The following is a 14,478-nucleotide window of genomic DNA, read 5'->3' on the forward strand; positions in this document are numbered from 1 at the left end:
TACCTTGGTCTCTCTACCTGCTCTTACTATTTTTTGCTTTTTATCATTTTATAGTCTTGTCTGTGCTGATGTATATATCCCCTGAGGTTCTGCTTTGCTTACTACTTATCTTCAAAAGATGAGATTTTCAGTTTCCTTTCTTAGCTTATGCCTAGGATAGGTGGGGAATAAACCACTGAGTGTTGATTGTGGAGTGAGAATCTAGTGTTAGAAATCATTTTCTCACATAATTTTAACTAGAAGGTCAAGAAAGTTTGAGATGTCTTCTTCCTAGCATAATGGTGTTGAATATTCCAAAAGTATTTACCTTGTGACATGGAAAGTATTATGGGTTTTGGAAAAGGTATTTGGAAAATGCATGTTTATCCCAAAGGCCAAATGTCTTATGCTTTTTTAAAAGGTATTTTAGATTTATTTTTATTGTCTATGAATATTTTTGCCTGCATGCATGCCTGGTATTTTCGGAGTCTATAAGAGGGTGTCAGATCCCTAGAAACTGGAGTTAAAATGGTTGAGAGCCACTATGTGGTTGCTAGAAGCCAAACCTGGGTCCTCTGCGAGAGCAGAAAGTGCACTTAGGTGTTGAGCCGTGCTCCAGTCCCATGCTTTCACTTGTACTTCTGTGATAAAGGTCTAACAGGGATAAAGAGTATCCCTGAAATGAGAAAAGGTAAGTATGATACAGAAATTCTTCCAGCAATGGCTGATGGGCAAGAGGAGGGGGAAGGAGACTGAAGAACAGCAACAGTGCTTATACAGCTCAGTAGTAGAGATATTTCCTTTCCCTGTTTTAGGTTCTGTCCACCAGAGGTTTTTTTGTAATATAAGCTTCTGTGTTCCTTTCCACATAAACACTAGGATCAGTTGTGTGGACGGGACCCTACGCTTACTGATGAGCTGCTAAATATCCTCACAGAGCTTACTCAACTCAGCAAGACCACCAATGCTAAAGTGGCACTGCGGGCCCGTCAGGTAAGAACAGTTATTGGTTAGCTTGAAGGAGTGATATTTCTCATCGTTTGGGCAGCTTTAGACACAGTGCACTTTTACAAAGATAATGCAATGTTTTCACCTGATAAAGTATTTTTTAAGGACAAAGGACATGGTTAATGTTGGGTTTCTCACATTATAAAATACTGGTATTGTCTCCTATCTTCTCTGCCAGACCTCACTGTAGTAGTAAGCCAGGGTCAGGTGGAGAAAAGTAAACTGGTAGAAGGAAATGAACTCAGTATTTTTTTACTTCCCAGAGGGGGTTTAGAGACAGATGAAAAGTTATAAGTATATAGGAAATAATCAAGTGTGGAAAGCAGAAAGATAATGACTTGAATCTTAGGCACTAGCAATCGGAACAACCCAGAGAAGTCCAGTTAGCTTCACCCTGTAGTTCTCATTTCCATTCCAAAAGGTTTCTGCAGGGAAGCTGAGAGTTGGCACTCCCTTTGTGTTTTCATTGCATGGGCATTGACAAGGACACAGCATTTGAAGCTGCTCAGTGACCTTCTGCTTTCTCTACGATTGTATCCATGTCACTGAACTCCTCAAAGTTATTGAACCTCTCAGTGACCTGCTGAGGATATTCAGGTCCTACTGACTCTCTGTTTGTTTGTGACACTGCTTTTACATTGTGCCCCTCACATGCGTGGTGTTAGCTCCTGATGCCTTCTCTTTGGTGCTGAGTACCTGGGGCTGTCAAAGCAGCTTTTCCTCTCTTTCTACTGCAAAGATGCAAAAGGCTAGCTATACTGCATTCACCTTCCCCACGGCTGCTCCCTGCCAGACCTGATTCCCAATTAACAGCTAGTCATGCAGTCCCCAAGACTAGCAGCTTTGCGAAGGTAAATCACATGCACTAATGGAACTTGATTGAAGCTGTTTGCTCTCCCTTCCCCCTACCCCTATGGGAAATTGTCCACAACGCAAATCATGGTGAGAAGTAACTGAGATTCAGTAGTTGGTGGCATTGACTTTATGCTACAGGACCTAGAAGTTGTTTTACTTGGTCTCTGTTTTATCTTTGATGCCTGCACTTACAGATTTATATTTATTGCTTTTGTATCAGGCAGCCTAATAGGAGCCTAGAATAATCACTCCCTCAGGAACTTATGCCTCTTATTTTGCCTTCACTCTAGGTTCTTATTGCTTCCCATTTGCCATCATATGAGCTTCGCCATAACCAAGTGGAGTCTATCTTCCTATCAGCCATTGACATGTATGGACACCAGTTTTGCATTGAGAACCTGCAGGTATTTATAATAGCCCCTTCTTACCACTTCATATTCCTATTCCTTTTAGTCCCATAAGCATATTTCAGTTAAAGATTTCATAAATTAATTTGACTTCTATGTAATGAAATTTTATTCCTTGAATTTTAAAAATGATTTATGTTTATGTTTTTTTCATAAAAATAGTGCATGATTATAGCTTAGCTTTAAAAATCAAATGGACCTTCTTTGATAGAAGTGTCTTATTGAAGTCTGTCTTTTGAAAGCATTCTACACCAGAATTAATTGGCAGCATTATTTGATTTCTGATGCTTGAATTAGATGCATACATAGATGGTTGTTCCTCTTCTGGAGACAAAGCTACTTAAATATCATTTAATTTTAATTTTATTTTAATGCTTACTATTACACTTTATAAAAAGCCAATTTTATAAGATTATTGGATAATTTTGCTACAAATGAAGCACTTCAACTATTTTTTAAATAACATCATTTTCTCAGGGGTGCCTTTGTGTTTTCTTCCTGGGAAACCAGGATACTATTGTTAAACTGGCCAAAGGAATCTTCATACTTCCTATAGGATTTCCTCCTAGGGAACCTAGAAGCAGAAAGAGGTAGATTTTTATTATGTGGTTCACAGTAGAAATCTAGGGTTTCTCTTAGCTTTCAAACCTGGTATTTCTGGTAGTGGGTTATTAGGCCATATTGAGGAAGTACAAATAGAGGTCTGAAATGATAATATTCATAAGCACTTGTATTGGCATATTATTGATACATTTGAATAAATAATTCTGAGAATATTATGTGTCTGAACCCATCTAATCCTCAAGGCAACCCTGTGGGACGAGGTATTACTATGTTCTCCACAGTAGCTGAGGAAGAAGAACCAGCACTGTACGTTCATATATGGCACTCTCCAACAGAAGTTTTAGGTCTCACTGAGTACTTCAATATCCTTTTGACTTTCAGAAACTCATCCTATCGGAAACATCTATTTTTGATGTCCTACCAAACTTTTTTTACCACAGCAACCAGGTGGTGAGGATGGCGGCTCTGGAGGTAAGTGTTCTGGTCTGTGACACAACCTCCTCCATGGGTTTGCCAGAGTTTTCTGTCTGATGTCATGTCCCTTCTTTCCCCTTGGCCTTTTCTTCTGGAACACTAAATGCTTAGTTGGGTACTTTATCTGCGTTAATCACCTGCTTCCAGTCTGAAAACAGGGAAATAGCTGCCAGGTTTTCCAGTAGTTTCTTCTTTCCAGGTTTTTGAATTTTCACATTTTATAATGAATTAAGACTCACAGTATAAGTGAAAAGTATTTGGTTGATCCACTTATATTACCTTACCTTGAGCCAAATTTTAGTTATATAGTGTCTAATGAACTGTGGTTTAGGTGCATTACTTTTCCATCTAATCCTATAGTTTTATAAAGTTAAAAAACATGAGACTTCAAAGTAAGGAGTCTTGCCCAGAAAACACAGATTTAAGCAGAGGAATTTGCGTTTGAACTCAGGGCAATCTGACTCCAAAGACTTTTGTGTTGCACCACAGCATACTACCTCACTAAACACAAAAATTGCAGACCCTGAATGTTTCTTTGACATTGCCAAGTAAACATGTTTTGAAAATGGGAGGGAGAAGTGTTTTCAATGAATTCATGTACTAGAACATCACATAGTCTGTTGTTAGCTTTCTTGGGTTATTTTTTATTTGTATTCTGTGGGTAAAATATAAAGTTTCCTACTCAGTAAATATCAAATATTTGAAATATCTTGGTGTTTTCCAGGCTTTCGTGTCATTTAAATGAGATGCCTCCTTATATGCCTCACATGCTGATAGAATCTCATGTAGCATCTTCTGTGCATGGCAAATTGACTATGAAGTGTCGGGGGGTAGAATGCTGGTTTTTGCTGAAATGTACTCTGTTGCTGTTTCTTTAACTATTGAATCAAGTTAGTGGGTTTGAGATATTACATGTTACATTATACCTCATTGCTTTTTTGTTTAGTTCAGGATGGAAATCCTTCAGAACTGATTTGGGGCAGTAAGATTGGTGGTGGTAGTGGTGGTGGTGGTACAAAATAGATTAAAAAGTTGAACTTGACCTTAATTTTCTGTTTTCCCTCTTTATTCCCAAAAATAGCCTAGAATCATCATCTCTTATTTTTTCTCACTGCATGATTTATCTTCTATTATGCTAATGAATTAGTAGTCATAGTTCTGTGTGCTCTGTTTTGCTAAAAGTGGAAACCTCCAGTGTTTAGGTTAGTGTGAAAGATTTACCATGTATCTGGGTATCCAGCAGAAGCAGCCTCATTTTATTTCACTATATTACAATCATGGGTAAAGCATTAAAACTCCAGCTTTAACAATTAAAGCAAGGTGTTATGTTCAAGGCCTTGGGCCTCTCATGGCAAACTGCCATCTCTATAACAGATGTGTCTCTTCAGGACTTTTCCTCGGTCCAGCCATCCTCTTCATTTCTGTTTTTGAAGTATATTTACTGAGGATTACTTTTTAAACAGGTGTATGTCCGAAGGGCTTATATTGCCTATGAACTTAACAGTGTACAACACCGCCAGCTTAAGGACAACACCTGTGTGGTGGAATTTCAGTTCATGCTGCCTACATCTCATCCAAACAGGTGAGTTTGAGTTGGTACATACACCAGAGCTAACCAGTGGCCTAGTAAGACACTGTTAAGGGGGTTACTAAATGACAATTCTTTGCAGCAAGAAATGTAAATAAACAAAAGGATAGATTTGAACTGAGAGAGAGGAGTTTCTTGGTGCCTGTGTCTTGATCTGGGGAGATGCAGCCTGGTTCTAGATGGTTAGGGTTATCCTGTTCATTCTTGCTTGTAATTAAAGAACACCCTTTCTCCTCTTCTCCCTCCCTTTTTTTTTTTTTCTTCCCTCCTTTTGATTCCTTCTCTCCTTTCTCCCGTGAGCATTTGACTTGCCAGACCACCCTGCACCCCCACCCCACACACATACTCTAAATTAAGGCAGCAGTTGAAACAGACAAGAACGCTGTGTACAAGTTCTGCTTTGTCATGAGCTGACTATGGGTTAATCCACCTGAGCCAGTCTCCTTCTCCCTTAACACTGTCACCTGAATTTAACAGTTGTAATTCAATTGGGCTTTTTTTTTTTCTAAGTCACACTTGAGAGCCAAACTTCTTAAATATAGATTAGTTACTTAATTGGCCATCTAGTTCCATTAGTCTTCTCTTCCCAAGTCCTTTAAAATATGCATATGTAAATTTGTTTTGCTATGGGTTTTAAATGAAAATAATTTATTTATATATCCATTAAAAAATATTCTGTGGCAGTGAAATTCTAAGAATTCCAAGTACACATATGATCATTCCCTCCTGTGTTTTTATTCTTTTTAGTAACACCACAGGAAATATAAATACCACAGCAATCGTACTCTGCTCCTCTCCATTTCTTCTTTATTGCCTTTGGTTCTTCGCTTGGTATTACAAACCACTATGTCTTTGGGGATCCTTAGTTATAGACACCAGAAATGGTTTTGTTCTGAATTGCCACTTCACCCAGAGCAATAGAGCCTTTCTGGAGACAAAGAAGTCTGTGCTGAGACTTTCGGCCACTGGATGCCACTGTTGATCCAGCAGAGGTTGGCAATGAACAGAGGCATCTTCAGGAAAAGTACGTCTCTCCTTTGTCTCAGAAGATCCTTTCACTTTTCCACCTCAAAAAATGTCTTGTGGCTGGCAGAGAAAAGCATATATACTTGATTTAGCAAGCATCTCAGTGCATTTTTGCCTCCATGGATTTCAGAATCTCATTTTCTAGAAACAAATGATTGTCCTTCATCGAGCAGTGAAGTACTTGTGGCACGTAGGGCTCGGCACTGGGTCTTTCTTTTCCAGCATTCCTTGAATAATTGTAGAGAACTACATGCTATACTTAATGCACTGTAATTCTCAAGACAACCTCCCTTTCTTCCTGCTTTCTCTTGCCTCTTTCTTGTGGGCAGTGATTTGTAGTCAGCCTACAGGGCTCATTCTGACTTCCTTCCACATTGCTCCCCTTGTCTTTGTAAATTGCTCTTGCTCTATCTTACTCTTTTCTTTTTACGTGTGTGTGTGTGTGTGTGTGTGTGTGTGTATGTATTTGTGTAAAGACATCTTGCAGGAGTTGGTTCTCTCCTTCCACCTTAGATCTGGGTATTGAACTCAGATCAGGTCAGAAATGCCTTTGCCCTCTGAGTCATCTCATTGGCCCTGTCTTTTAAATTTTGAGACTATATATCCAGTTTGGTGAAATAGAGTTGAGTACAAATTGAAAGTAATGCTGAACTGTTTTGGTTAGAAGCCTTATTTACCTTTCTACATGAAGGAAGTATGTGGTGGTATTGTGTTCCCCAAAATATTGTGCACTCTAATAAACTTATCTGGGATGAGAGAACAGAACAGCCACAATATTAAACATAGAGGTTAGGCAGTGTTAGCACACGCCTTTAATCTTAGTATTCCAGAGGCAGAGATCTGCCTGGATCTCTGTGAGTTCAAGGCCACCCTGGAAACAGCCAGGCATGGTGACTCACGCCTTTAATCCCAGGAAGTAATGGCAGGAGGCAGAAAGGTACTTAAGGCGTGAGGATAAGGAACTATAGTTGGTTAAACTTTTAGGCTTCTAGCAGCAGTTCAGCTAAGATTCATTCTAGATGAGGACTCAGAGGCTTCCAGTCTGAGGAATCAGGATCAGCTGAGGAATTGGCAAGGTGAGGTGGCTGTGGCTTGTTCTGCTTCTCTGATCTTCCAGCATTCACCCCAATACCTGGCTCCAGATTTGTTTTTGTTAATAAGACCTTCTAAGATTTATGCTACAGAAGTAAATCTTGGTTAGTCCTGATATGGCTTTAAAATAGTCTTGTCCCTCCCAATATCCATAATGTATATACCCCTATGGATAAAGCCAGGTTTGAAAAGAGTTATAATCTGTAGGTTCTAAAGTTTTCCTTGATTATGTGTGTAATTGTAAAGCTGCTGGAATGTTGTCAATATTAGTAGAAATAGTATTTATGTAGATGTGCAAGTGAAGATAAATGCAAAATAAAAATAAATAATCTTTGTGAAAATTGTAAATATTGGCTGAGGAGATAGCTTAGTCAGTAAAACGCTTATCACACAAAGATGAGGACCCCAGTTTAGATCTCCAGCACCCACATAAAAACCAGGTACAAGGCATGCATTTGTAACCCCATGCTGGGGAGAGAGAGACAGGCAAGCATGTGTGTGTGTTCACACCTGAATGCCCGTGAGCATGCACATGTGCACACACACACACACACACACACACACACACACACACACACCTCCCTATAAAATGTGTAAATTATTTTAAGCTCTAAAGCCTTTTTGTTAGTTTAGGATCAAATGATTACATTTGATCACAGAATGATATATTCAGTTTCAGAGAATAGCTTATTCAGAAAGTTATAGATCTGCTATTTGATTTTATATTTGATAAGATTTTATATTTCCTTTTAAATATATTCAGAATTATAACCTTATTCTGATACCAATTGATGTATTACAATTCAGTTTTGATTCTATCCATATCAGATTTGATCAAATGCTATCAAGTAAGCACTTGGCTTTCCATGGAGAAGCCCCAGGCCCCCCACATTTCTGACTAATGGACTACAAAGTTGGTGGTCTCTACAGTCTCCTCAGTCTAATAATTTTGCAGAACTTAAGCACCACAATCTTATTTGTAGCTCTATTGAAGTTTTGTTTGTTAAAACAGCTCTTACTATGTAACCCAGGCTGCGCCCTCAATTCACAGTTCCCCTGTCTCAGTCCCCTGAGTGCTAGAGTTATAGTTGTGCCTCGTACTTTACTTTAGTTTTATTATAAAGAATATAGATCAGGACCAGGCAGATGAAGCATATGGAGGAAGTCTGGGAGAGCTTTAAATGCAGCGTCCTTGTTCCTTTTCTGCGAAATCAAGGCACACCACCTTCCCCATCTCAGCACATTAGCGTATTCACCAGTCAGGAAACTCCAACAAGCTTGTGTCAGGTTCTTATCAGGGTTTCATTTCATAGGCATGATGGGACAAATCATAGGCCACATGAATGTACTCAATCTTTCCTACCCAGAGGTCAAGTTAGCACAAAGCTCTAACCCTCTAACCATGTAGTTGGTGTTTCTAGTGACTGACTAGCTTCTATCTGGAGTCATGTCACCGCTTAGCATAAGCTCAGATGGGATGCATGGGATGCATAAGTAACAAAATACACTCTCATTGCTTGGGAAACTCCAAGGATTTGGAGTCTTTTTCCTGGCAACTGAGAAAATGGCTGAAGACTCACAATAAACCTGTTCACCTTTTTAAAAAGCTTAGCTAATTTTTCTAACTGCAGTATTTTTTCTTTCATTATGTTCAAAGGATTATCAAAATTATTTAAGGAGTACCTTTAAAAGAACACATATTGGTATCCTATCCCTGATTCATTTTGGATTAGAGTCCTGTTGTGACTGTAAAGTTCCTCTAATACTTCAACACAGTGTAGTAGAATCTAATGTAAGTCACATATGTAACTTTAAATTTCCCATTAGCTACATTTGAAAGTACAAAAAGAAACTATTGTAGTAACATGTTATTAAAATCAATATATATAAAATACCTTTTCAGTATATAACAAATTATTAATGTAATATTTTCTATTTTCTTATTCATACTTAGTCCTTGAAATTCAGTTAATTTTACAGTTTATATTTAATTTTAAATATAGCATATTTCAATACAGACTAGTTACATGTCTAGCCTCCCTGACCATACATAGCTAGTTACTGCCATACTACTCAGCTCAAATCTAGGCCAAAATTTAATTAGGACATTAATATTGATTCCTTTTGTTTTACATTTATGGTATTGTCCCTAGGAGAGGAGAGCAGAAACACCTCTGAGGTTGCTGTTCTTAGTAGTTATAGGAATTATCCATACCAGATACAGATTTACATTATAACACTTTACACATGCTTCAATAATTACTCTGTTAAAATAGAGAATGTAGAATCATATATCAATGCAAAGCAGATTATAACCTTTTATCCCAAGTGGGGTTAACAAATAAAAAATTATTTGAGGAGAAAATGCTTTTTTTTTTGAGGGGCAGGTATCTTTTTGAGACAAGGCCTTAAAATACAACCTAGGCTGGTCTGGAACTTACTTTGTATGTAAGGATGACTTTGAACTCTAGATCCTCCTGTCTTCACTTCCTGAGTGAAAGGGTTATAGGCATGCTGGCTTGAAAATGCACATTTTGTTTAACCAGTTAGTTTTGCATTATCTTTCTGTTCAGCACTTTGTTAGGAATGCCTTTGTAATCTGTTATAGGTAACAGAGCCATGGTGTTACCTGCTAGGATTCCCACTTCAGTTTTTGACTGTGGATTTGACTCCCATAGGTTGGAATAGAACATGGATCTCTGTAACCTGACAGCAGCAGTGGATTTTGTTGTTGTTTGTTCAAGAAAATGCTTCCGATGCCTTTTGTATTGAAGGTCTATATTTTGTTAGGACTTGTTTAGATTGTTGGAACATAGGCAAAAGCACATTTATAAATGAGTAGGGCAGCTCTCAACAAGGAAAGATTCCTTTTTAGCACACTTGGTTAATTAGCTTAGGAAGTTTCCATATGGCTTTTTTCTTTAAGATTCTACTTATTTTTGTTTTATGTGTGTGGGTTTTTTGCCTGAATATATGTCTGCATCATGTCCATGCCTGGTGTCCTCAGAGGACAGAAGAGGTCATTGGATCCCAGAAACTGGAGTTATGAATGGTTGTGAGCCACCATGTCGATGCTGGGAAACAAGCTGAGTTCTTCTGGAACAACCTCTGAGCCATCTCACTGGTTCCCTCGATGATTTTCTTTGTTTTAAATAGAATGCTAGTTCTTTGCTAATCCCTGTGATTTCCTGCCTCATCCTTACTAGGCATCCTTTATTCGGCGTGTCATTTTCTTCTTGAATTTAGTCGCAGTTCCATGACTTTCTCTGGGAACTGTAGTTTCACCTTTCTTGGCTTCTTCTGTGTTTCTCACTAGAGCATCCAGTTGTTAGAACTTTACTCAGAGATGTCCCTGGTCTAGAGTTATCTTTTTCTTCTTACTCCCTTCTCTTGAACAGTAACTAAAGGAAACTTAGAAGCCTGTAACACCTGTCTATTTTTGTACGTTTCCTTTAAAAAACAAAAACAAAAAAAACCTTAGAGTTTATATTTTATTTACTATTGTGTATAATTTTCTTTGTGTCCGTTTAATTTTCTTAATACAGGTATAGTTGGAACAGCTTGTCTACTTCAGGGAACTAATTCTTAGTTTTTAGAGTCTATGAGCCCAACACTTTAGTGGGTTCAACTAGTTTTTGACATGGATTGATCCTAGAGTGAGACTTTATCATTTGCCATTTTTCTCATTCTTGAAGCCAATGTCTAGAGCCTGAGGTGTGTTTGTATCTGTCTTCCCCCTACCCCTACCCCCTCCCCACTCCCCTCTCCATCCCTTTCCATTTCTGAAACCATGGTATCATACACTGGTGCTAAAAATGCCAAATCCTTATTATACTGAACCATTATCCTAATGCCTTTATTTTTGACAGTTTGTTAGATTATTTGATATTAGGATTTCAATTAGCCTTGGACATATTAAATGTCTCAGAATGTGGAAACAAGTTCTTCAGTTACTCTGTGTAGTTAAAATTCTAAAATATAGCTACTTTGTACAAATCTTTCTAAAGCACATTATGCTGTAAATTCTGTGACTGCATATGGTTCTATATTATTGACAGTCTAGGAGTACAAAACTTAAAACTCAAACTTTGTAACACATAGTAGTTAACTTAGGCAGTTTTTAAACTTATTTTATGATTCATATAAGTATCAAAGTTGATGCTGGAGATGAAGGTATATATACTCGCTGTGTATTTCCATACATATTTTATAATGTGTGGGGACCTATTGGTGTTTCCCCCTATTTCTTAGATAGAAATCCATGCTTTAATTAAATTGAGTTACACTGCACATTTTTTGGTATTTGTTCCCTATAAATCTGCCCTTCGGTGTTAGAGTGCTTTAGCTCAAGTACTTTGCTTTTCTCGTGCCTTACGTCCAGAAGAGGTTGGCTGTTTTCTTTACTGATAACGTTTTGTTCATAGCTGGGTTTAGTGTTTTGGCACTTTAGGTGTTCAGTTGTTGGTCAGTGGTCTCTAGACCTTCTTTTTATTTGTGAAGAAAATTAGAAATAAGAGGCTTTCCATGTAACTAATCAGCAGCCTGCCTTCATTCTTGAGAATGCTGATAATCTTTGACATCCAGAGATTAGAACTCCCTTTTGGATTGTACTGAGACACTCAAAAGTCATCCAACTTGTAGCATTTTTAGTGGTGGGAGCACTTGATTGTAGTTAGCAAGCTAGAATGAGCTATAAATAAATATAATCCCCCAGTGCTTGCTTTCTTCATTCAGGGTAGTCTACTGATAAGATGTAAGCATCTGACAGAAGAGAAGATTCTCAGCAGGTTTAAGTGCTTACCAAGGTGCTTTCCTGTGTCCATGGCTCAGCTTCTAGCCTCTGCTGTATTATTTTGGCACTCAGGACTTGTAAGATTGGAGAGTTGAGTTTAAAACTCTCAATATATCATTAGGGTAGCCCAAGGTCCCTTCTTGTCAGGGAAGACTAGCTGATTCCCGGGGGAAGGAAAAGCAGAATCCAGGGCACCTGTAAATCCCTGTAGTTTTGTGCTGTGGGTTTGTAGCTAATTATACAGCAGGCAGCAGTAATGTACTGTAACCCTGTTGGCATTCCTGTTTCAGGAAGAGCACAATCTTCCAACAGAGCGAAGAAGGGGCTTTGAAGAGGCTGCAAATGAATGAGGCAATGATCATTTTATTGTAAACTCAAGCTTTGCAATGGAATCAGGGTATTGGAACTGTGAGGAGATTGGGGAGGGACACCAAGGGGAATTTGTGGTTCAGACATGTTTTATAGCTCTTGATTTGGATTCTTCTGCTGAAATACAGTCACACAAGGAGACCACCACTGGTCACAGCCAGTCAAATTGCTCTTTCTCCTGTGGTACTGTTGTTACTGGTCGACCTCTTCTGTTTCTGCTTTGCTGCCTGATTTCAAAAGATTTGCCCTGTACTGGCTTTCAGTCTCAGCTTGGTGTAACCACTGCTGGTTGGCATGCATTCCCATCATTCTCATTAGGGCTCTTTTTTCTTTCTCCTTAAGTTAGAAGGCAAAGTAGCTAGGAACATATTTATATGATAAAAGATCTATACAGGGCCATCTAAAATCAAGCAAAATGAAATTCAGCTGTAAGGGGTTGTATATGGCTCAAAGAACTTGAAACTGTCAGAGAAGTCAGTGTTTGTTAAATTAAAGAGGACTCAGCTAGTACAGCACAGCTTTGACTTTGCATTCATACAGGATCCCTAGCCATTCTGGGCTGGCGGGTCAATAAAATTGGAGGGAACTTAATGCCAGAAACTTCAGGAGTCGAAAGACTTCTCTTCTCCTTTAAAGTCTATATTAGTGTGGAGTGCTAGCTTCAAGTACAGAGATGAGAAAATATAAGATGTAGATTTTTTTAAAAAGATTTATTTATTATGTATACAGTATTCTGATTGTATGTGTCCCTGCAGGCCAGAAGAGGGCACCAGATCTCATTACAGGTGATTGTGAGCCACCATGTGGTTGCTGGGAATTGAACTCAGGACCTCTGGAAGAGCAGTTAGTGCTCTTAACCACTGAGCCATCTCTCCAGCCCAAGATGTAGATTCTTATTTGTGGCACCATATAGAGCGGTATCTTTGGAGAAGATCCACCTTGTTGCACAGTTATCATATCTGTAAAATGGAACTAATTTAAATTACTAAAGGGAGAGTCCAGTACTTACCAAAACATACAAATGGAAATTCAACATAATAAATGCTTTGCATAGTATAAACAGAAGATTTTAGAAGTTAATTAATAACCCATTTATGTAACTGTAATATCATTGATTGCCTTATCAGAGATGATGTGTATGCAGTTGAATGTGGTAAATCTTACTTTATTTTTAGCTAAGAAATGGAATATTTGACCTATAGGCAATCTCTTATTTTTGTGTAAGCCATAGATGAAGACATCTAGTATCTTAAAATGTGTGTAGTAGGGAGTGTTGATTAAATTCTTAAACTGATATGATAGCTCCTGTATAAATAATCCTTAAGGATATGGCTAAGCATTGGCCTGTTAAAAGACAGTTTGGCCTTCCCTCTTATTTATGACCACCAAATTCTTACTCTACCAATGAGGATAAATTGGCCAAAACTTACCTCTCACACGATTGATTTGGAGCCGTTCTTTTTAATTAAATGATGATGTTGGGAGTTTTTGCCTTTTTTTTTCCCTAACCCCCACTGTGTATATATTAAAAATAATTCCTATGACTGAGCAGCAGGGGGCTCCCTATGAGAGCTTGATAATTGCTGGTGGAGAAGATTAGCTTTTGGTTGGTGTGCTTTTTTTTTTTTTTAAATTTAAATTCTTCTGGAAACTAGCCTTCATCCTGTGAAGATGTCCTGGGGGGCTAGGTTAGCCACAGAAATAGTGAGTCCATTTTGTTAGTTTAAGAAATTGGTTAACAGTTGACATTGTGCTGGTTCTTAAACTCTGCAAACCTAGATAAATGGATCCAGAGATTGCTTTGGTTGTAGGTTTCTTCTCTCTGAACTGGGTTCCTCTTAAGAGAACCACTGTGCAGGCGGCCTCATTGTTTAGAGTCTTTTACATCACAAGAGTTAAAGCACATTGGTATTCTTTTAACCATCTACAGTCAGTTTTCTGTTCAGCTCTGCTGTAGAATCTGTGCATTGTGTGTATTAGTGAGGGAGGGCCAAGTGCATTGTAATTAAGACTCTGATAAATAAAGCCCATTCTCCTAAGTGAGAGCTCAAGGAATCCAGACACTCGAGTTTTGCACTCCGAGTAGCTCTTGTTGTCTTATGAGCTCACCCTGAAACAGGTTTGATGCAGAGCGCATCGCTGCTCACAAATCACACAAGGTGTACAGTTTGTGTGCGGTGATATGTCACAGCCTTTTATTTATATGGCCAGTTCAGTCTATCCTGCTCCTTTCACTGTCATGGCAAGTGCATCATTTTCCTTCCCCATCCTCCTTCCTATACATCAGCAGCACCACCTGGTATGTTCTGCCCATTAAGACTTCT

The 14,478-nt window shown here is 38.5% G+C and overlaps 1 protein-coding gene across 7 annotated transcripts in view; it reads left to right on the forward strand.

The window, feature by feature from the left end:
* The window catches only part of Acaca (acetyl-CoA carboxylase alpha), a 270,501-nt gene that overhangs the window by 143,203 nt on the left and 112,820 nt on the right, over positions 1-14,478 (forward strand). For all 7 annotated transcript variants that reach the window (XM_059271384.1, XM_059271383.1, XM_059271385.1 and 4 more), the window contains 4 exons: positions 859-972; positions 2,133-2,246; positions 3,195-3,284; positions 4,751-4,869. In XM_059271384.1, the coding sequence (XP_059127367.1) occupies positions 859-972; positions 2,133-2,246; positions 3,195-3,284; positions 4,751-4,869 (437 nt within the window). The remainder of the gene's footprint in view (positions 1-858; positions 973-2,132; positions 2,247-3,194; positions 3,285-4,750; positions 4,870-14,478) is intronic.

This window comes from Peromyscus eremicus, chromosome 8a (genome assembly GCF_949786415.1).
Source record: "Peromyscus eremicus chromosome 8a, PerEre_H2_v1, whole genome shotgun sequence".
NCBI classification, from domain to species: domain Eukaryota; kingdom Metazoa; phylum Chordata; class Mammalia; order Rodentia; family Cricetidae; genus Peromyscus; species Peromyscus eremicus.